This window comes from Pristis pectinata, chromosome 11 (genome assembly GCF_009764475.1).
Source record: "Pristis pectinata isolate sPriPec2 chromosome 11, sPriPec2.1.pri, whole genome shotgun sequence".
NCBI classification, from domain to species: domain Eukaryota; kingdom Metazoa; phylum Chordata; class Chondrichthyes; order Rhinopristiformes; family Pristidae; genus Pristis; species Pristis pectinata.
In genome coordinates, this window is record NC_067415.1 from 2,632,912 (window position 1) to 2,654,147 (window position 21,236).

The following is a 21,236-nucleotide window of genomic DNA, read 5'->3' on the forward strand; positions in this document are numbered from 1 at the left end:
CTCCACCTCTCAGGGGGTTGAGGGAGGTGGGGGGCAGGATAATGTTATTCGATTATCAGAAAAAACTGATGTTGGCACAGGGGAGATATTAAGGCAGGTGACTAGAAGCCTGGTCACAGAATAGGCTTTGAGGAGAACTAGAGGGAGAGTGGGGAGGTTTAGAGAGGGAACTCCAGAGGGAGGGAGGAACAGTGGCAGACCTTCTCCAGGGGGCTGGTCAGGAAGCGCTTCCTAACACAGAGGTGAAGAGAAACATGGGCAATGGAAAATTCTAAAACAGATTTTTGTTGGCATTAAGATACAGATCGGTTATGGTGGGTTTCCTCCGGGTGCTCCGGTTTCCTCCCACATCCCAAAGCTGGTAGGCTGATTTGCCGCTGTGAACTGCCTCTTGTGTGCGATTGGTAGAATCTGGGGGGCAGTTGAATAAGATGCGGAGAGAATTAAAAAATGGGATTAATGTGGGATTAGTGTAAAGCTTGATGGTCAGCATGAATTCGGTGGGCTGAAGGGCCTATTTTCGTGCTGTACACGACCTTTAGATAGGGCTGGGAAGTCAAAGGCATGGCTACATCTGCAGAGCACTTAAACTCAGGGGTGCTCAACAGGCCAGAACTTGAGGAATGTGATAAGTTGAAGGACTGCACAACAAGAGGTTATGGATCCAGGAGGGTGTGAAGCCATGAAAGGATTTGAAAAGATGGATGAGAATTTTAAAAATCAAAGGCGAGGAGAAATGTCTTCACCCAGATGGGGGTGAATCTTTGGAATTCCTTATCCAAGAGGGCTGTGGAAACTCATTCGCTGAATATACTCAAGAAAGAATTCAAGAGTTTTGTTTTAGAGAAACAAGGTATAAGCATGAGAAAGACCTTGGAGTAAAAGATCAGCCACAACCTTACTGAATGCCACGAAGGTCCAGAATGGTCTACTTTTGCTTCTGAGATCAACGGGGGAAAAAACATTTGGCCCACTGTCTCTGCTAGATCCTACTCTCTTTCCCTAGAGCTCTGAAGCATTTCTATTTTAGCATGCTGAAGCATTTCTATTTTAGCACGCTGCTATAATGCTGGTTCACCCAATGTAGTGAAATGAGCTTTTAACTTTATACCAAAATTAAGCAGTTAGTTTGAGGACTACATTTGTGTGAAATAAGCAGATCCTTAACTAACAGAATGGGCTTAGTGTTATGATTCTGTGATTTAAACAAAAATGATATCTAATATCTAAAATGGATGTTCTTTTTCACCACCAGTCTATCTCCTGAGAGCAAGCTGGATATTTCAGACTTGAAGAGTTCTGATGGTTTCCAAAGGTGAGTCTGGTGTTGTGAAAGGTTCCTGATGCTGGGACAGCCCTGAGGCAGGAGTCTGTTTTTATGGGAATTTGCAACTAATTGGGAATGGAAGATACAACCAAACCAGATGTTCTGAATGCGAGATTATGCTTCCTCACCTTAAGTTTTCTGCCCCTTAACCTGTTGTAGTTTCCACCCGAAGTTGGTTACAAAAGAAGCACAGGGTAGTGGTTAAGCTACTGGACTAGAAGTCAGCGTTCAGTGCCACTGATTCAGAGATACGAGTGTGAATCTCACAATGGAACATTTAAATTCAACAAAATATAGAATTAGAAGCAAAATCCAGTCTCAGTAACAGTCACAATAAATCAACAGGATTGTCCATAAAACCCATCTGGATCATTACTGTCCTTTCAGGAAGGAGATTTGCCATCCTTACCCTATTTTGTCTTACCCTATATGTGTGACTGATGTCGTTGGCTCTTAGCTGGCTCCTCAAATTCAGGGGAAATTAGGGATGGACAATAATCGATACTCCACATTCCCTGAACAAATACAAATATTCAAATAAAGCTCTGGCCTCTCAGTCATCCCCTCAATGCTCAGTATTAGTAGCTGTGCCACTACCAGCCCATGGCCCTCCTTAGAGACTCTCTGAATCCCTCTCTCTCCTTCAAGATGCTTCTTCAAACTAAACTCATTCATTAAGATTGGTTGTCTGCCCTAACACCCAATGTGGCTCCATGTCTGATAGTTTCTCCAGTGAAACACCTGGGTGGATTTTTACTGTGTTATAGGTGTTATGTAAATATAAGTTGCTGTTGCAGAGCAATTTGGGCTACACAAGTTCCTGGAGGATATTTTCTAAGTACTTAACTTTCTCTTCTTATTTGATTGATGGCAGGGACCCTCCCTCTCCATCACAAATCACTTGTCGATGTACAACATGAAGGAAACTTTATGACTACAACCTGTGTGGACTGCATCTTGTGTAATAAGATGTTAGACTTTCATGAAGAACATAGAACAGTGCAGCACAGGAACAGGACCTTCTGCCCACCATGTCTGTGCCAACCATGATGCTAATTCAAACTAATCCCATCTGCCTGCACATGGTCCATCTCCCTCCATTCCCTGCCTGTTCACGTGCCTGTCTAAATGCCTCTTAAACATTGCTACCATGATGGCCCGTCATCAGGGATACAGATGTCAACAGCTTCTGGATTGTCTAAGTCTGTAGAAACCCAGAGAAACGTGAACACCCTTTGTCTGGTCGCTGTGGGGAGAGGTCCCTGCTTCTCCAAACATCTCATGACTGCTTCTGGCTGGAATTGCCAAGCAGAGGAACCCAGTAACACGGGAAAGGGACCAAACGTTGTCAGGCAAATATCACACTATCAAGACATCACACCATCAAACTAACAGTAATATGAGACCAGTGTTACATAAAACGCACAGTGTTGGAACTGGTCTTATACTAAACTACTGGCATTTATGTCCCACATGTGTCTTCACTACTCCCTGAGAGCTGGCAGCCCTAAACAAGGGGAATGGTATTATGGCACACATCACCTCCCAGATCATCCTTAAGGACAGATGGGGGATTCAGTGCGAGAGAGTACAGGGTATTGTGCAGTTTGAGTTACAGACAAAGAGGCTGCTGTGTCTTTAAATGGCAGATACTGGCCTGCATAAGGCTGGAAGCAAATTTCCCCCAAATTTGATTAGGATCCGGCAGCTTCTCCATAAACCCTCCCGTCTAATGCGTACAGACACCACCTGTGTCAGATGTGCCCAGCCCATTCATCAAGCTTTAGCCAATTAGCAGAGGCCTGATGGTTGGAATTATTTGCAGCTGGTTTGTAACGTGGGGGGGGAGAGAGAAGAGTGGGAGGATAAAATGGGGGCACTGATTGATTGGGGGGGGGGAGGCAGCACAAAACAGCAAACAAAATATCAGAAGGACAAAAGAAAGGGCAAGAGCTCCCCGTGATGCAGGGAGAGGGACGCATTCACAGGGGGTTTGTCCATGTCATTCCAGGCAGACCTCGTCTGTCATGCGACCCAGTCAAAATCTTATTAAGTAGAATGTGACCAGGCTCCTTCATTGTTACTGAAACAATTTGTCCTTGTAAGTAAACACTGCGATGCATGATGTTTCTGACCTGGCTCCTTGCTGCCATTTATTTCACCATTTGAATGACTTAAATTGGAGAGAACAGATGGACTTAAAAAAAAGTCTTTAAAAAAAAATCTTTTAAATAGAGATGAACAGCACAGAAACAGGCTATTCAATCCAACAGGTCCACACCAGAGATCAGGAGGTGCACAACCCCTACCAGCTAACCCATCCGAGGGGCGGGGGCCAGGGGTGGGCTGGGGGTGAAGGGGGAGAGATTTTGTGGACATTGAAAGGGTTTGACAGGGTAAATGAAGAGTAACAGCTTATTACTAACCCAACCCAAAGTAACTCTGTACTAACCCAATGTAACTGCACTGTGCAATGAAATGATCTGTACGATTGGTGTGCAAGACAAGTTTTTCACTGTACCTCGGTACAAGTGACAATAATAAACCAATACCAATTAATATGCTTAAGGCCTCTAATTTTATACCCCCTCACAAGCAGAAATGCTTTTTCCATGTTTAATCTATCGAACCTGTTTTCAGTTTGGAGTCTTAATGTAATTGCACGCAGTGGATTGTTTCTGTACTCCAACCCTTCAGTCTCTGACAGTGCTGAGTACAGTTCCAAAGGTTCCAATTACAATTTACTTGTTCAGGGGATGTAAACGTTGCTGGCATTGCCATCATTTGCTGTCCATCTCTACTTGCCACCAAATTGAGGAGGTAGTTAAAGAGTCAACCACTTGGTGGGTCTGGAGTCACACACAGGCCGGACCAGGTAACCGCAGCAGATTTCCTATCCTGAAGAATATTAGTGAACCAGGTGGGGTTTCACAACATGGTCACTGTTATATTCCTAAAAAAACATCCAGATTTTTAATTTAATTATTTGAACTTAAATCCTCAAGGTGTCACGGTGGGATTCACTTATCTCTCTGAACTAACAAGTGTCTGGTGGGAGAGCTGTACAGCCTTTCCGCCCACTGCATCCATGGTGAACTTTTTCTCAGTCTACACTGATCACATTTGCCTGCATTCGGTCTGCATCCTTCTAATCCTTGCCTTATCTGTCTAAATGCCCCTTAAACATTGATTGCATCAGTGATTGTATCTGATTCCACCACCTCTGGCAGCATGTTCAAGATATTAACCACTCTCCGTACAATAAATTTCTCCTCAGATCCCCTTTAAAACTTCTTCCCCTCACCTGAAACCGATGTCCTCTGGTTTTGATGGGAACTTTGCTTGTTCAATAGCTTAATCACTGCCAATACTGGAACTGAGGTGGTTCCAGGGGCTCTGGTCATGCTCAGATACCTCAACAAAATGCCCATTGCTCAATCCACTGTGGCGAATATCATGGGAAAATCTGACAGAGTCATTGAGTTACACAGCATGGAAACAGGACCTTTGGCCCAACTCGTCCATGCCGAACAAGATGTCTATCTGAGCTAGTCCCATTTGCCTGCGTTTGGTTCATATGCCCCAGAACCCTTTCTATCCATGGATTTGTCCAAATGTCTTTTAAACATTGTAATTATATCCCCCCTCTACAGCTCCCTTTGGCAGCACGTTCCATATACCCACCACCCTCTGGGTGAAAAAGTTGCCCCTCAGGTCCCTTTTAAACTTTCCTCTCTCACGTTAAAACAATACCCTCCAGTTTTAGACTCCCCTACCCTGGGAAAAAGACTTGACCATCCACCTTATCGACGCCCCCCATGATTTTATAAGGTCACCCCTTAACCTCTGATGCTCCAGGAAAAAAGCCCCAGCCCATGCATTCTCTCCTTATAAATCAATCACTCCAGTCCCAGTAACATAATCATGAATCTTTTCTGCACCCTTTCCAGCTTAACTGTATCCTTCCTAAAGCAGGCCAACCCGAAATGCACACAATGTGAAGTCCCACCAATGACCTGTACAGTTGCAACATGATGTCACAACTCCTGTACTCAATGCCCTGCCCAATGAAGGCAAACATGCCAAACACATCTTCAACTACCTGTGGTCAAGTCCATGATGGGTGTCAAGGTGGTTCAATGGGTCACACATCCATGTCAAAATCTAGATGTTAGTCCCACTCCAATGTCAGAGCACAAAATCAGAGCTGAAACACCGAGTGTAGCACCAAGGGAGAGCTGAGCTATGGAAGGGGTGGTGCTGAGGGAGGGTCAGACTGTGGGAGGGGCAGTGAGGAGGGAGGGTCACACTGTGGGAGGGGCGGTGCTGAGGGAGGGTCACACTGTGGGAGGGGCAGTACTGAGGGAGGGTCACACTGTGGGAGGGGCGGTGCTGAGGGAGGGTCACACTGTGGGAGGGGCGGTGCTGAGGGAGGGTCACACTGTGGGAGGGGCAGTACTGAGCACCCGGTGCGGCGCGGGGAGGGGCGCGCGGCGGATCTCCTGGTGGGTCTCCTGCTGGGCCTGGCCAAGCTGGCCATCCACGGGAGGCCGAGGGATCCGGCAGGTCGGCCTGCCGCCCGTCTTCCGCGCGCGGGTGTCGTTGGAACGGGAGCACACGGTCTCCTTGGGCGCCCTGGCCGAGTTCCGCGCTCGGTGGGCCCCTCAGGGGATCACGTGTGTCGTGGACGAGACGGATGCGATTCTGGTGTGAAGTGTCGTGCGTTTTGCGGTTGCGGGTGTAGTGTTGCGCGGGTATTGGTTTCGGCCGGGTTGTTTCTTTCTGTACTAGATGTAGCGTGTTTGCTGTTGGTTGTTTTTGTAGTTTCTTTTAACGAATAAACATTTTGTACAAAAAAAGGGGCGGTACTGAGGGAGTGCTGTGCCATTTAAGGTACCATTGTTTGGATGAGATTTTGAAGGCCTTTTTCTTAGAATGGGCACCATTCCCTGGGCAAGTGACTCTCTGCTTGTAGAGTTGGGATCACTTGCCGTGTTAGATAACCTCACCCATTCCCCTTACTCTGCCTGTTAAATCTCACACAGTCGCTGGAAGTATCAAGATTTAAATATCTGACTGACACCATCTCAGGGTGTGTACCACTCTCTAAGTACTGGGAACACCTCCCTGGATCGTGGGCTGAATTCCTGGTCCGTGGAAAAAGCCCGGGGTATAAAAAAAGTTTTATTACAGCAGTTCAGCTCAAATTCACAGCTATTCGTTTGCCACAGCTGTACCGAGGGGAGACATGGACAGCTTACAGCAGTCTGAGCTGGCACCTGTGGGACTGGAGGGTGAAGCTCAGTGTAAAAAGAAAATAACTCAATCTTCTTTTTTCTGCAAAGTCCAGAATAAAGGATTAGTTAAGAACAAAACGCTTGTCAAAATAAATTTTTTGAAGTGCGGCTTCAGGGCGATTTGAGAAGTGTTGAAATTGCTGGGACGTGGGCCTTGGTTTGACGTGATTTACACTCAGTCCCTGACATGGTGTGGGGCCGGGAGTCCTGACGGTGATGAGCGCTGAGGGAGAGATTCAGCCTCCGGGTGCAGTTTGCAGCTCAATCAACGGGAGTGAGGACACTTGTGAAGCAATCCAATGACTTCTGTTGCTGATGGCCCTCAGTCATTCCGATACAAACACACTTTCATCATCAGTGGGATAATGGGCATCACGGGAGCGCCACGGAGCAGCACTCACTGACAGATCGCTCGGCTGCTCTTTCTAATATCGCTCTCGCCCTGCACAAACAGCGCAATCCACTTCCCTGCCTCAGGTTGCCACAGCCTGTGGGAGCCAGCCCCTCGCCCTCAGAGGGTTACTAATATTCCCTGCTGGCAGGAGAGGCTGTTGCTGTGAATTACACAGCCTCAGCTCCTTTTGTTATTTTACTTTTTCCAAACATGCACTCAGTGAATCCTTGCACTTAAAGGCCATGGGCTAATCAACATCACTGGAATAGCTTATCTCACCCCTGCTTGGAACATAGAACTGTACAGCACAGGAACAGGCCCTTCGGTCCACAATGTCTGTGCCGAACATGATGCCGAATTAAACTGAATCTCTTTTGCCTGCACATGATCCACATCCCTCCATTTCCTGCATATTCATGTGTCGATCTAACAGCCTCTTAAACACCACTATCGTGTCCGCTTCCACCATCACCCCTGGCAGCCGTTCCAGGTACCCACAACTCTCTGTGTAAAAACTTGCCCGACACATCTCCTTTAAACTTTCCCCCTCGCACCTTAAAGCTCTGCCCTCTAGTATTTGACATTTCTACCCTGGAAAATAGACTCTGACTGTCTACCCTATCTCTGCCTCTCATAATTTTATAAACTTCTATCAGGTCTCCCCTCAGCCTCCGCTGCTCAGAGAAAACAATCCAACTTTGTCCAACCTCTCTCTCTATAGCACATGCCCTCTAATCCAGGCAGCATCCTGGTGAACCTCTTCTGCACCCTCTCCAAAGCCTCCACATCCTTCCTATAATTGGACTTGTAGGAGCATTCCCTGGGTAAACTGGTTGCTTTGTTTCCCACAGCAGTGGCTACACCTCAAAGTATTCAACTGCTGTAAAACACCTTAAACAGAGCATTGAAATGTAATTGAGATTGTAAATCCAAAAATAAAACTGCAGGTGCTAGAAATCTGAAATATAACCAGGAAATGCTGGAAACTCTCAGCAGGTCAGGCAGTATCTGTGGAGAAACAGTTAATGTTTCAGATGGCATATACTTCATCGGAACTGGAAATGTGAGAAAGATAGTTTTAAGGTGCAAGTCCTAACCTTAACTATCCCCCTGTAAAACTTAAAACTAACTTGTTTTCTCACTTTTCACGTCCTGATGAAGGTTTTGATTTGAAATGTTAGTGTTTCTCTGTCCGCTGATGCTGCTTGACCTGGTGGGTGTTTCCAGCATTTTCTTTTATTATACTGAAATGCAAGTTCTTTCTGTTACAGACCTGGTGAATCCATCAGCAGTTGACCAGCACAGATGGCACAGGATGTGAGGAGTTCCTGAACAAGGCTGTTCCAGGTAGGGCCAACATTTATAACCAGTTCATGGGAGATGCTGTGCATCTGGTGTATCCTCAAAGAACACCCAGCCTTCTAACATCACTCTTGGGATTGTGGTAGATGCCATAGACAAGCTCTATAACTAGCAGCAAGTAACATCCATCCCACACAACAGCCAGGCAATGGCCGTCCTCAACAAGAAGGGGTCTAAGCATTTCTCGTGATATTCAGTGCTGTTAGCATTGTCTTCCACCAGCCATATCCTGAAAGGGGTCAGTATTGACCAGAAACTCAGCTGGACCAGTCATATAGATGCTTTGGCTTCATCAGCTGGTTGCAGGCTGTATATTCAGTGATTCTTGGAGTCATAGAGCAGTACAGCACAGAAATAGGCCCTTTAGCCCAACTCGTCCATGCCGACCAAGATGCCCATCTTAAGCAAGTCCCATTTGCCTGCATTTGGCCTATATCCCTCTAAACCTTTCCTATCCATGGACCTGTCCAACTGTCTTTTAAGTGATGTTACTGTACCTGCCTCTACCACTTCCTCTGGCAGCTCGTTCCATACACCCACCACCCTCTTGTGTGAAGAAATTGCCCCTCAGGACCTATTAAATCTTTCCCCTCTCACCTTCAACCTATGTCCTCTACTTTTAGACTCCCCTGCTCTGGGAATAAGACTGTGGGCATCCACCTATCTACTCCCCTCATGATTTTATACACCTCTATAAGGTCACCCCATGAATAAATTCCTCACCTGCCCAACCTCTCCCTATAACTCGAGTTTCTTGACTCATCTCCCATCACTCCAAACCTTGTTCATCAACAGCAAGGCACAAGAACTCCAGGGTCATACAGCACGAAGCAGGCGCTTTAGCTACCATGTCCATGCCAACCATCAATTCCCATCTATACTAAACCCATTTACCAGCACCTGGTCCATCGCCTTTTGTGCCTTGGCCATTCAAGTGCTCATCTAGGTATTTCTTAAGTACCCCCTCAGGCAGTACTTGCTAGATTCCAACCACCTTCTGGGTGAAAAAATTCTCTTCGGATCCCCTCCAAACTTCTCAACCTTCAGCCTAAACCTATGGCCTCTGGTTTTCTATGTAAAATCCTCGGTTTGATTAGATCAGGCCCAGTTCCAACAATTAAAAGATAGTTGGATGGGTACATGGGCAGGAATGGTTTGGAAGGTTATGGGCCAAATGGGACTGGCTTGGATGGGCATCTTGGTTGGCATGGATCAGGTGGGCTGAAGGGCCTGTTTCTGTGCTGTACAACTCTATAATTCTCAAGTTCGACACCATCCAGGGCAAACCTGTTCACTTACTTGACATCCTATCCACCAGCTTAAATCAGCACTTCCTCCCCCATTGGCATACAGTGGTTGCAGTGAGTACCACCTACAATTACAGTCACATGCCCCAGTGCTTCAGGCAGAGAGACCTCTCTTGCCTTTCCATTAATTACGCTGGTACAGACAGACAGACAGACACAGGTAGATAGATAGAGATACAGAGACAGACATAGGGACACCTCAGTATTGGGGCAGGTCAAACAGCACAAAAATCTATATGGTTGGCAGGTGTGGAAATACCCTCCTTGGAGCTACCTCTCAGATCGAGCACTCTGTGTAGAACCAGCTCAGTGCTCTAGTATGTCAGCTCAACAGTTTGCACAAGATTGTATTCACCCCTTTCTGAAGCTGAAAGCAGAGTGTTTAACAGAACAGCACATTACAAATCTTATTACGGAACTGTTACTCCAGCTGTGCGTGACCAAAGGCTTTTTCCTTACAAAATAAGAAAATGCTTTTCTGTTCCCGTTAAATTGATCTGCTATCTGATTGAATTACCCCGAAACATCCTGCTTTATTTTCATAAGAATCAAGATAGCGTGCAGCTAATGGCAGTAGACCTTAGGTCACCTCTTACGCTGATCCTGCAACTGCAAGGATCAAACCACACCCACCCTGCAGGGAAAAGTTCTGCGGATAATTTTTCTTTATCCCTGTTCTGTGCTTTTCATCTGCACACCCATCCTCCCTGCAAAATATCTGGTCCCCACTCTACCAGAGCAGGGACACATGGGTTAGAGACAGAGGAATGCAACATCCATACTGTCCTATCATACTCCCCTAGGGCAGGGACACATGGGTTAGTAAATATACAAGAACACAAGAAAATAGCAGGAGTGGGCCATCACGCCCTTTAAGCCTGTCCCACCTTTGCATATCATCGTGGCTGACCCATGCTGTCCTCAACACATCTTTTCCGCCACTTCTCCATACCCCTATGTATTCCTCAATCTATTCAAGGCGGGCACAGTAGTGTATGGGCAGGCACGGTAGTGTAGCAGTTAGCTTAACGCTATTACAACACCAGCGGCCTGGGTTCAATTCCAGCCGCTGTCTGTAAGGAGTGTGTATGTTCTCCCCGTGTCTGCGTGGGTTTCCTCTGGGTTCTCCAGTTTCCTCCCACATTCCAAAGACATGGGTGTGCTATGTTGGCACCGGAAGCGTGGCGACACTTGCGGGCTGCCCACAGAACACGCTATGCAAAAGATGCATTTCACTGTGTGTTTCGATGTACATGTGACTGATAAAGAAACCTTATCAATATTCATCTACCTCCACTTGAAGTACTTCTAACGATCCAGCTTCCATCGCCCTCTGGGGCAGAGAATTTGCCAACCTTTGCGGGACAATATTCCTACAAACCTCAGTTTTAAATGACTGGCCCCTTATCTTGTAGTTATGTCCCCTGGTCTGAGGCTCTCCCACTGGTGAAAACATCCCAACATCTCCCCTGTCAAGTCCTCTTAGGATCTTATATGTCTAAGGTCACCCCTCATTCTTCTAAACTCCGAGGAATACAGGTCCAACCTATTTGGTCTCTCATGGTAGGGCAGCCTTCTCATCCCAGGAACTGGCCTGGTGAATCTCCTTTGGAGTACTATATCTTCTTTTCAGATGGGCAGTATTTCACATGAAGCAGTATTCTACCAACACCCTGCACAATTGCAACAAAACCTCCCTATTTTTAGACTCCAATTCCTTTGTAATAAAGGCCAAAATGCCATTTGACTTCTTGACTACTTGTTGAACCTGCCTACAAGCTTTTTGTGATTCATGCACTAGAACACCTAGATCCCTCTGAACTTCACTCAGCTGCAGTCTTTCTCCAATGAGATAATAATCTGCCTTTTGGTGACCGCATACTTCCACACATTAAACTCCATTTGCCAGACTGTTGCCCACTCACTCAATCTATCTATATCCACTGCAGAATCACAGTTACCCCCTTCAAATCTGAAAAGGACCCATTTATTCCAACTCTGTTTTCTATGAGACAGCCAGTTTTCAGTCCATTCCAACACACTTTCTCCGATACCATCGGCTTTTAATTTATGCATCAGCCTCTTTAGACTGTCTTTAGGAAATCTAGGAACACCACACCTACAGGTTCCCCTCTATCAACTCTCTCTGTTACATTCTCAAAGAATTTGAGCAGATTTGTCAAACATTATTTACCTTTCAAAAAACCATGTTGACTACGTTTAATTATATTCAGCTTTCCTAAATGATTAACTATTTCCCCTTTGACTACTGACTCCAGTATCTTGCCAATTATAGCTGTTAAACTAACTGGCCTGATGTTCCCTGCCTTCTACGTATCTTCTTTCTTTGAACTGGGAGTCACATTGGCTGTTTTCCAATCTTCCGGTACCCTCCCGGAGTTTAGCAAGTTATGAAGCGTTTCACCCGATGGGTCCACTATCTTAGCAGCCACTGCCTTTAAATCCTGGCATGCAGTCCATTGGATTCTGGCGACTTGTCCACATTTAGCCTCTGAGCTTCTCCAATACTTTATCCCTTGTAATTGGGATTTTTGTAAATTCTACATGTTATTTGAAATCAGCCCATCTGATATCTTAGGGATGTCTTCCACAGTGAAGACCGATGCATTTATTCAACCTATCTTGCACTTCTTTGTTTACTGCTACTAATTCAGCAACCTCGTTCTCAAGAGGCCCCACATTAACCTCAGCTGCCCCCTTCCTATTTATACATCCACAGAAACTTTTACTGTTTCTTTTTATACTACATGAAAGTTTTCACTCAAAATTTATTTTCTCTCTTCTCATGAGCTTTTTAGTTTCCTTCTGCCGGATCCTGAAATCTTTTCAGTCCTCTGGTCTACCACTAGCCCTAATTTTCAAATGACATTATCCTTTACCTCCTTTATTAACCACGGATTGTTCCTCTTTCTCTTGGAATCCCTCTTTCTGATTGGGATAAACTCTTGCTGAGCATTCCAGACCAGCAGTTTGAATATTTGCCACAACTCTTCTACCAACCTGTCTCTAAGCATTCATTGGGAGGGGTGTTGAATATCAGAGTAAAGAAGTCATGTTGCTGCTGGATAAAACTTTAGTCAGACCACGCTTGGAGTATTGTGTGCAGTCTGGTCGCCCCATCACAGGAGCGATGTGGAGACTGTGGAGAGGGTGCAGAAGAGGTTCACCAGGATGCTGCCTGGATTACAGGGTTGGAGCTATAAGGTAAGGCTGGACAAACTTGGGTTGTTCTCCCAATCAGAGGCTGAGGGGAGACCTGATAAAGGTTTTTAAAATTATGAGAGGCATAGACAGGGTAGACAAAATCTTTTCCCCAGGGTAGAAATGTCAAATACCAGAGAACATGTGTTTAAGGTTAGAGGGGGGAAGTTCAAAGGTGATGTGAGGGGCAAGTTTTTTTTACGCAGAGAGTGGTAGGTGCCTGGAATGGGTTACCAGGGGTAGTAGTGGAAGCAGGCAGTTTAGTGGAGTTTAAGAGGTTTTTAGATAAACACATGAATATGAAGGGAATGGAGGGATGTGGATTATACACAGGAGGACATTTAGTATATGGCATTATGATCGGCACACAATCGTGGGCCGAATGGCCTGTCCAGTGCTATACTGTTCTATGTTCTTGATTACCCAGTCCACCTTAGACAACTCCTCCCTCAAACTGTTATAATGGCTTTTATATAAATTGAAGACACTGGTTATGGACCCAAGGTGTTCATCTTCAAACTGCACCTGGAATTATATCATATTGTGGTCACTACTGCCCAGGGGATCTTTAACCCCAAGATCCTTATTAATCCTTCGTCATTACACAAGCCCAAATCTAAAATAGCCCATTCCCAGGTAGGTTCTGCAATGTACTGTTCAGAAAAGCAATCATTGACACATTGCACAAATATTTCTTCTACGATTCCCTTGCCAATTTGGTTCATCCAATCAATATATAGATTAAGGGTGCAGAAGAGGTTCATCAGGATGCTGCCTGAATTAGAGGGTATGAGCTATAAGGAGAGGCTGGACAAACTTGGGTTGTCTTCTCTGGAGTGGTGGAGGCTGAGAGGAGACCTGATAGAAGTTAATAAAATTATGAGAGGCATAGACAGGGTAAACAGTCAAAAACTTTTTCCCAGGGTAGAAATATCAGGTGCTAGAGGACATGCAGTTAAGGTGAGAGGGGGAAAGTTTAAATGAGATGTGCGGGGCAAATTCTTTTTTTACACACAGAGAGTGGTGGGTTCCTGGAATGGGCTGCTGGGGGAAGCAGATATGATAGTGGCGTTTAAGAGACACATGAATACTGTATGCAGGGAGTGGAGGGATATGGATCATGTGCAGGCAGAAGAGATTTAGTTTAATTTGGCATTGAGTTCAGCACAGACCTGGTGGCCCGAAGGGCGTTCCTGTGCTGTACTGTTTTGTTTTTTTGAGCACTAAAATCTCCCATGATAATCGTAGTTCCCTTCAAACATGCCCTTGATAGTTCCCCATTCATGGTCTGAGCGACTGAGTGCTGTTGTAATTTGGAATGCGCAGACTGTACGGGCACTGGAAGCTGGCTGCCACATAAAAAAAACGGAGAGCTGGAATAAGCTGGTCCTTTACAGGTGGGAAGGAAGTAACTAGTGGAGTACCCAAGGGATCAGCTCTTGGCCCTCAACTGTTTACTATTTACATTAATGGCCTGGAAGAGGGAACAAAATGCAAGGTTTCCAAATTTGCCGAAAACACAGAAGTAGACAGAAGAGCAATATTGTAAATGAGGATATTGTGATTCTGCAAGATATAGACATAGAACATAGAACACTACAGCACAGTGCAGGCCCTTCAGCCCACAATGTTGTGCTGACATCTTATCCTGCTCTAATATCTATCTAACCCTTCCCTCTCAAATGTTAACCCTTTCCTCCCATTTTTCTACCATTCATGTGGCTACTAAGAGTCTCTTAAATGTCCCTAATGTATCTGTCCCCACCACCTCTGCTGGCAGTGCGTTCCACGCACGCACCACTCTCTGTGTAAAAAACTTACCTCTGACATCCCCCTTATACCTTCCTCCAATCACCTTAAAATTATGCCCCCTCGTTTTAGCCATATTTACCCTGGGAAAAAGTCTCTGACTGTCCACTTGATCTATGCCTCTTATCATCTTGTACACCTCTATCAAGTCACCTCTCATTCTCCTTCTCTCCAAAGAGAAAAGCCCTAGCTCACTCAACCTATCCTCATAAGACATGCTCTCCAATCCAGGCCTATTGTGTGATTGGGCAAAAACCTGTCAAATGGAGTTTAATGTGGTGATGTGTGAGAACATGCACTTTGGTAAGAGGAATCAGAAGGCAGATTATTATCTAAGTAGAAAGAGGGTGAAGTTCAGAGGGATGTAGATGGTCTAGTAGACGAATAACAAAAGTTAGCAGTTATGTTCCAACAGGTAGTTAAGAAGGCAAATGGCATTTATTGTGAAGAGGTTTAAAAATGGGGAGGTCTTACTACAATTGTACAGGGCGTTGGTGAGGCCACACCTGAAGTACTCTGCACAGTTCTGATCCCCTTAACTAAAAAAGGATAAAGTGACTTTGGAGGCGGTCTTGTTAGCCACGGGTGAGGGCCTGGAGGATAGCTAATGTTGTTCCCTTGTTCAAAAAGGGCAGTAAGGATAAATCTGGAAACTACAGGCCGGGGAGCTTTCCATGAGTTGTTGGAGAAGAGCCTGAGAGACAGGAGACATGTTAACTTGGAAAGGCAGGGACTGATTTGGAGGAGTCAGGAGAGATCATGTCTCACAAATCTGATTGAGTTTTTTTTGAGGAGGTACCCTAAGAATATTGATGAAGGCAGAGTGGTGGACATGGTTTACGTGGACCTGGATGAAGGACAACTTTTTCACACAGAGGGTGGTGAGTATGTGGAACGAGCTGCCAGAGGAAGTGGGTGAGGCAGGTACAATGGTATCATTTAAGCAGCACTTGGATAGGTACATGGAGGGGTGGGCCTTGGAGGGATATGGACCGAACGCAGGAAATTGGGACTAGCTGGGTTGACACCGTGGTTGGTATGGACCAGTTGGGCCGAAGGGCCTGTATCCGTGCTGTATTGCTCTATGACTTTATGACTTTAGTAAGGCTTTTGATAAGGTCCTGTACTGTAGGCTGGTCCAGAAGGTTTAGGCGAAAGGGATCTGAGGCATGTTGGCAAACTGGATTCAAACCTGGCTGGGTGATAAGAGGCAGAGGGCAGTGGTGGATGGGTGCTTTTCTGATTGGAGGTCTGTAACCTGTGATGTACCACAGGGATAGGTGTTGGGACCTTTGTTGTTGGTAAAAATATATAAGAGACTTGGATGAGAATGTAGAGGGTCTGATAAGTACATTTGTACACAACACGAAAGTTAGAGGAGTCGTAGATAGCAAAGCAGGTTGTCTAAGGATACAGAGGGACATAGATCAGCTGGAAAGTTGGGCAGAGCACTGGCAGATAGAATTTAATCCAGACAAGTGTGAGGTAATGTACTTTGGGAAGCCAAATTCTGGCAGAACATTTAAATGCAGGGACATTGGGAGTGCCGACTTACAGAGACCTGGGGGTGCAAGTCCATAGCTTACTGAATGTGGATACACTGAAATGTGAAGAAGGCATGTTGTTTGCTTGCCTTCATAAACCAAGGTACTGAGATAAGAACTGGGACGTCATGTTGTGGCTGTACAAAACATTGGTTAGACTGCACTTGGAGAATTGTGTATAGTTCTGGTCACCACACTACAGGAAGGATGTGGCAGGAATAGAGAGGGTGTAGAGGAGATTCACCAGGACATTGCCTGGAATGGAAGGCTGTGGTTATAAGGAGAGATTGGATAGGGTGGGATTGTTCTCACTGAAACATAGGAGGTTGAGGGGTGACCTTATGGAGCTTTATAAAATTATGAGAGCATAGGTAGGAATAGATAGTTTCTCCCAAGGCAGGAGCGTCTAAAGAGGGCACAGGTTTAAGGGGAGAAATTTAAAGGTGATCTGAGGGGTAAGTTTTTCACACAGAGGGCGGTGGGTATATGGAATGAGCTGCCAGAGGAGGTGGTGGAGGCAGATACAATTACAATGTTTTAAAGTCATTTGGCCAGGTACTTGGATCGGAAAGGAGTAGAGGGATATGGGGCTAATGCAGGCAAACGGGATTAGCTTAGGTAGGAGTCCCAGTTAACATCGATGAGGTGAGGCGAAAGGGCTCGTTGATTCCATGATCAAATCTACAGTACTGTAAATGGTGAAGTACTCTGTGAAGCCATGAATTGATTGGTTTGTACATGCCTGCTGCCACAGTTGCGATAGCGGTCTCCTGACCGATGATGTGTTCTTTCAGTCTCTGCTCCAGGGGAAATCGCCTGCGCTCCTCTGCCTCCCGCTTCCTCTGCTGTTCCTGGTACTGTAAATGAACGAGACAAACACAAGGGCTGGTCAGCAGTTGAAGTGTTCCTGAAATTACCGATCTTTTCATGTTTTAATTCAATACAGGTAGGTTTTGATGCAACAAACAATGTGTTGGAGGAACTCAGCAGGTCAAGCAACATCTGTGGGGGGAAAGGAATTGTAGAAGTTTCGGGTCAGAACCCTATATGAGGATGTAGGGCCTTGTAGAGTCATACAGCAAGGAAAAAGGCCCTTCGGTCCATACCCATCCATGCCGACCAAGATGTACATTCAAGCTAATCCCATTTCCCAGCACTTGGCCCGTATCCTTCTAACTCTTGTATTCCATGTACCTGCCCACGTACTTCTTAAGGTTCACTTTTCATGGACAAATATATATTTTATGTATATATACATACACACAGGTTCTCTTCCCTGAACTATACTGATTAGCCTGTTGGGTTTTTAGGACAATCCAGTAGCTTTCAATGTCATTTATTCATGAGCTGGCACGGGCATAATGGGCTGAATGGCCTTCTACGCTGTAAGATTATGTAATAGGGGAAAGATTTAAAGGGGACCTGAGGGGCAAATTTTCCCACAGAGGGTGGTGGGATATGGAACGAACTGCCAGAGTAAGTGGTAAAAGTGGGTACAATTACAATGTTTAAAAGGGCATTTAGACAAGTAGATGGATAGGAAAAGTTTAGAGGGAAATGGGCCAATCACAGACAAATGGGATTAGCTCAGGTAGGCAACTTGGTCAGTATAGACGAGTTGGGCTGAAGGGCCTGTTCTGTGCTGTGTAACTCTCTGACTCTATGAATATATTGCATGTACTTACACAAGGGAAGACTTGGTTAGGGCGGGAGCGGTTGACCAGAAATTTTCACCCTAAACTAAATCAAATCAGTGACCTCAGTTCTATGACAGCACCCCCTCCAGTCAGTCCCACTCTCCCAGCTGTGATCCTGGGAGTCAGACTGAATCAGCTAATTTCAAAAGAGGGTCTAAACAACTGGACTAAGAGAGAACAAAGGTTAAAGACCTGGTTCTGACTCCTGATTCCTGCTGTGTATGTGTCCATTCCTGTGCAAGTCTGTCTGGGCATTTACATGCATACACACGCGTGGACCTACTTGCAAACATATGCATGCACAGGTATGCATATATGTGAGTGCCAGTATATGTGCAATAACAGTGCATTTGAGGGGGAGGAAGAGTATACACACAACTGTGTATGCGTTTATGAGTATGTGTCTGGTGAGGGGAGAGTCCAGCATGGCTGTGATACAACATGTAGTGAGATTCAACAGGATATTGCACCCTCACACGTGAGGGCTGGCTACAGCCAAGGTTCTGGCTGATGACTGTTGGCCTGATTCCCTATCAGTGGCCTGAACCTGTGAGAGGGAAGGAGACCAGAAAAATGAGGGGAATTGTACTGAAGATGACATTTATTTTATATGAGGTTTTTAAACAGGAAAATGAAACATTTACTTCATGATCCCTGATTAAATTATTTAAAATATCTGCAGCTCTGCAACCATTTTTTGAAGTTTTTTAATATAAATTACAAGCAGCTTAGCTGCCTGTTTAATATTTGAGCATTTAACCTATTTGTTATTTGGTGTTGCACATTAAGGACTGAGTGAGAATGATTCAAAGATGCAAATACTCAAATACCAGGTGAACAAAACACATGGACTCTTTTCTCTAGATCCATACACACAGACATCTGTGAGTCTGAGTTGGTTAAATGATGCATCTTCTGCCAGAAGGACCTGAGTCTTTGGCTTCAGTTTCAGCTCAAGCGGTTGTGAGCATTGCTTTCACAGGGGAGCTGTCACACAGTTATTGCCCCATCTAAAAGCCTACAAATGATGGATTCCATCAGTTTATTGAGTATTTGTTTTCTACTGCATTCATTTTTTTTTATATAAGAAATTTCATTTTAGACAATTTATCATCAGTCACTTTCTAAAACATAATAAGAAAACTGCTGTAGAACGATGACAGTTTGTGTGTGTGTTTGTCTCTCTCTCTCACACACACACACACACACACAGATTTTGCATGCATCTATTCAGTATGAAAGTTTGCATGTCAGAGTGTTCAGAGAAGATTCACTGGAATGATTCCAGGAATGAGAGGGTTAACATATGAGGAACGTTTGACGGCTCTTGGGCTGTACTCCTCGGAGTTCAGAAGAATGAGGGGGGACCTCATAGAAACATTTCGAATGTTAAAAGGCCTGGACAGAGTAGATGTGGCAAAGTTGTTTCCCATGGTAGGGGAGTCTAGTACAAGGATTGAACGACTTCAGGATTGAAGGGCGCCCATTCAGAACAGAGATGCGGAGAAATTTCTTTAGCCAGGGAGTGGTGAATCTGTGGAATTTGTTGCCACGGGCGGCTGTGGAGGCAAAGTCATTGGGTGTATTTAAGGCAGAGATTGATAGGTATCCGAGTAGTCAGGGCATCAAAGGTTATGGTGAGAAGGTGGGGGAGTGGGGCTAAATGGGAGAATGGATCAGCTCATGATAGAATGGCAGAGCAGACTCGATGGGCCGGATGGTCGACTTCTGCTCCCTTGTCTTATGGGTATGAGTATACGTGTGCACAAGCATGCGTGTGTCGTGGATGTGCAAAACTTCCCAACTTCAGTCTCTGCAGTTCACAAGGCGTTGAATTTCACACTCACTTGGACATTTTTATTCATTCACAGGCTGTAGTGTCACAGGCAGGCCAACATTTATTGCCCATTCAGATGCACCATAGAAAGCATCCTAGTTGAGGGATCGAGTTTAAGAGCCATGAGGCAATGATGCAGCTCTATAAAACTCTGGTTAGACCACACTTAAAGAGTACTGTGTCCAGTTCTGGTCGCCTCATTATAAGAAGGATGTGGAAGCGTTGGAAAGGGTGCAGAGGAGGTTTACCAGGATGCTGCCTGGTTTAGAGAGTATGCATTATGAGGAGAGACTAAGGGAGCTGGGGCTTTACTCTCTGGAGAGAAGGAGGATGAGGGAAGACGTGATAGAGGTGTACAAAATATTAAGAGGAATAGATAGAGTGGACAGCCAGCGCCTCTTTCCCAGGGCACCAATGCTCAATACAAGAGGGCATGGCTTTAAAGTAATGGGTGGGAAGTTCAAGGGAGATATCAGAGGGAGGTTTTTTACCCAGAGAGTGGTTGGGGCATGGAATGTGCTGCCTGGGGTGATGGTGGAGGCAGGTACATTGGTCAAATTCAAGAGATTACTAGATAAGCATATGGAGGAGTCTTAGGCGAGGTTTAAAGGTTGGCACAACACTGTGTGGGCCGAAGGGCCTGTATTGTGCTGTACTGTTCTATGTTCTATCCGGATGCATCACTGCTTGGTATGGCAATTGCTCTGCCCAAGGCAGCAGGAAGATGTGGATGCAGAGAGATGTGGACACAGCTCAGTCCATCACAAAAACCAGCCTTCCCTCCACTGATTTTGTTTACACTTCCCACTACCTCAGTAAAGCAGCCAACATAATCAAAGACCCCACCCACCCTGGACATTCTCTCTTCTCCCCCCTCCCATCGGGCAGAAGATATAAAAGCTTGAAAACACGTACCACCAGGCTCAAGGACAGCTTCTATCCCACTGTTATAAGACTCTTGAAAGGATCTCTTGTATGATGAAGACGAATTCTTGACCTCTCAATCTACCTCATTGTGGCCTTGCACCTTATTGTCTGCCTGCATTGCACTTTCTCTGTAACCGTAACAACCTTATTCTGCATTCTGTTATTGCTTTTCCTTTTGTACTGCCTCGATGTACTTAAGTTTTGAAATGATCCTTATGAATAGCATGCAAAACTAAGTTTTTCACTGTATCTCACTACAGGTGACAATAATAAACTAATTACCAGTTACCATTACTTACTGTTCAGAGCCATTGCTGCATACTTAGACTCACAAAAAGCCTAGACTGGGTAAGGGTGCTGGTTTCCTTTCCTGTAGTGAACCAGTACAACAATATAAACAGAAAATCAAAAGGAACACTATGGATACTGGAAATCTGAAACAAAACAGGAAATGTTGGGAAAACTCAGCAGGTCAGGCAGAATCTGTGGAGAGAGAAAGTTGACACTTTCCAC

The 21,236-nt window shown here is 45.3% G+C and overlaps 1 protein-coding gene across 1 annotated transcript in view; it reads right to left on the bottom strand.

The window, feature by feature from the left end:
- The window catches only part of clpb (caseinolytic mitochondrial matrix peptidase chaperone subunit B), a 115,634-nt gene that overhangs the window by 38,679 nt on the left and 55,719 nt on the right, over nt 1–21,236 (bottom strand). The window contains exon 7 of the mRNA XM_052026673.1: nt 17,005–17,119. Within this exon, the coding sequence (XP_051882633.1) occupies nt 17,005–17,119 (115 nt within the window). The remainder of the gene's footprint in view (nt 1–17,004; nt 17,120–21,236) is intronic.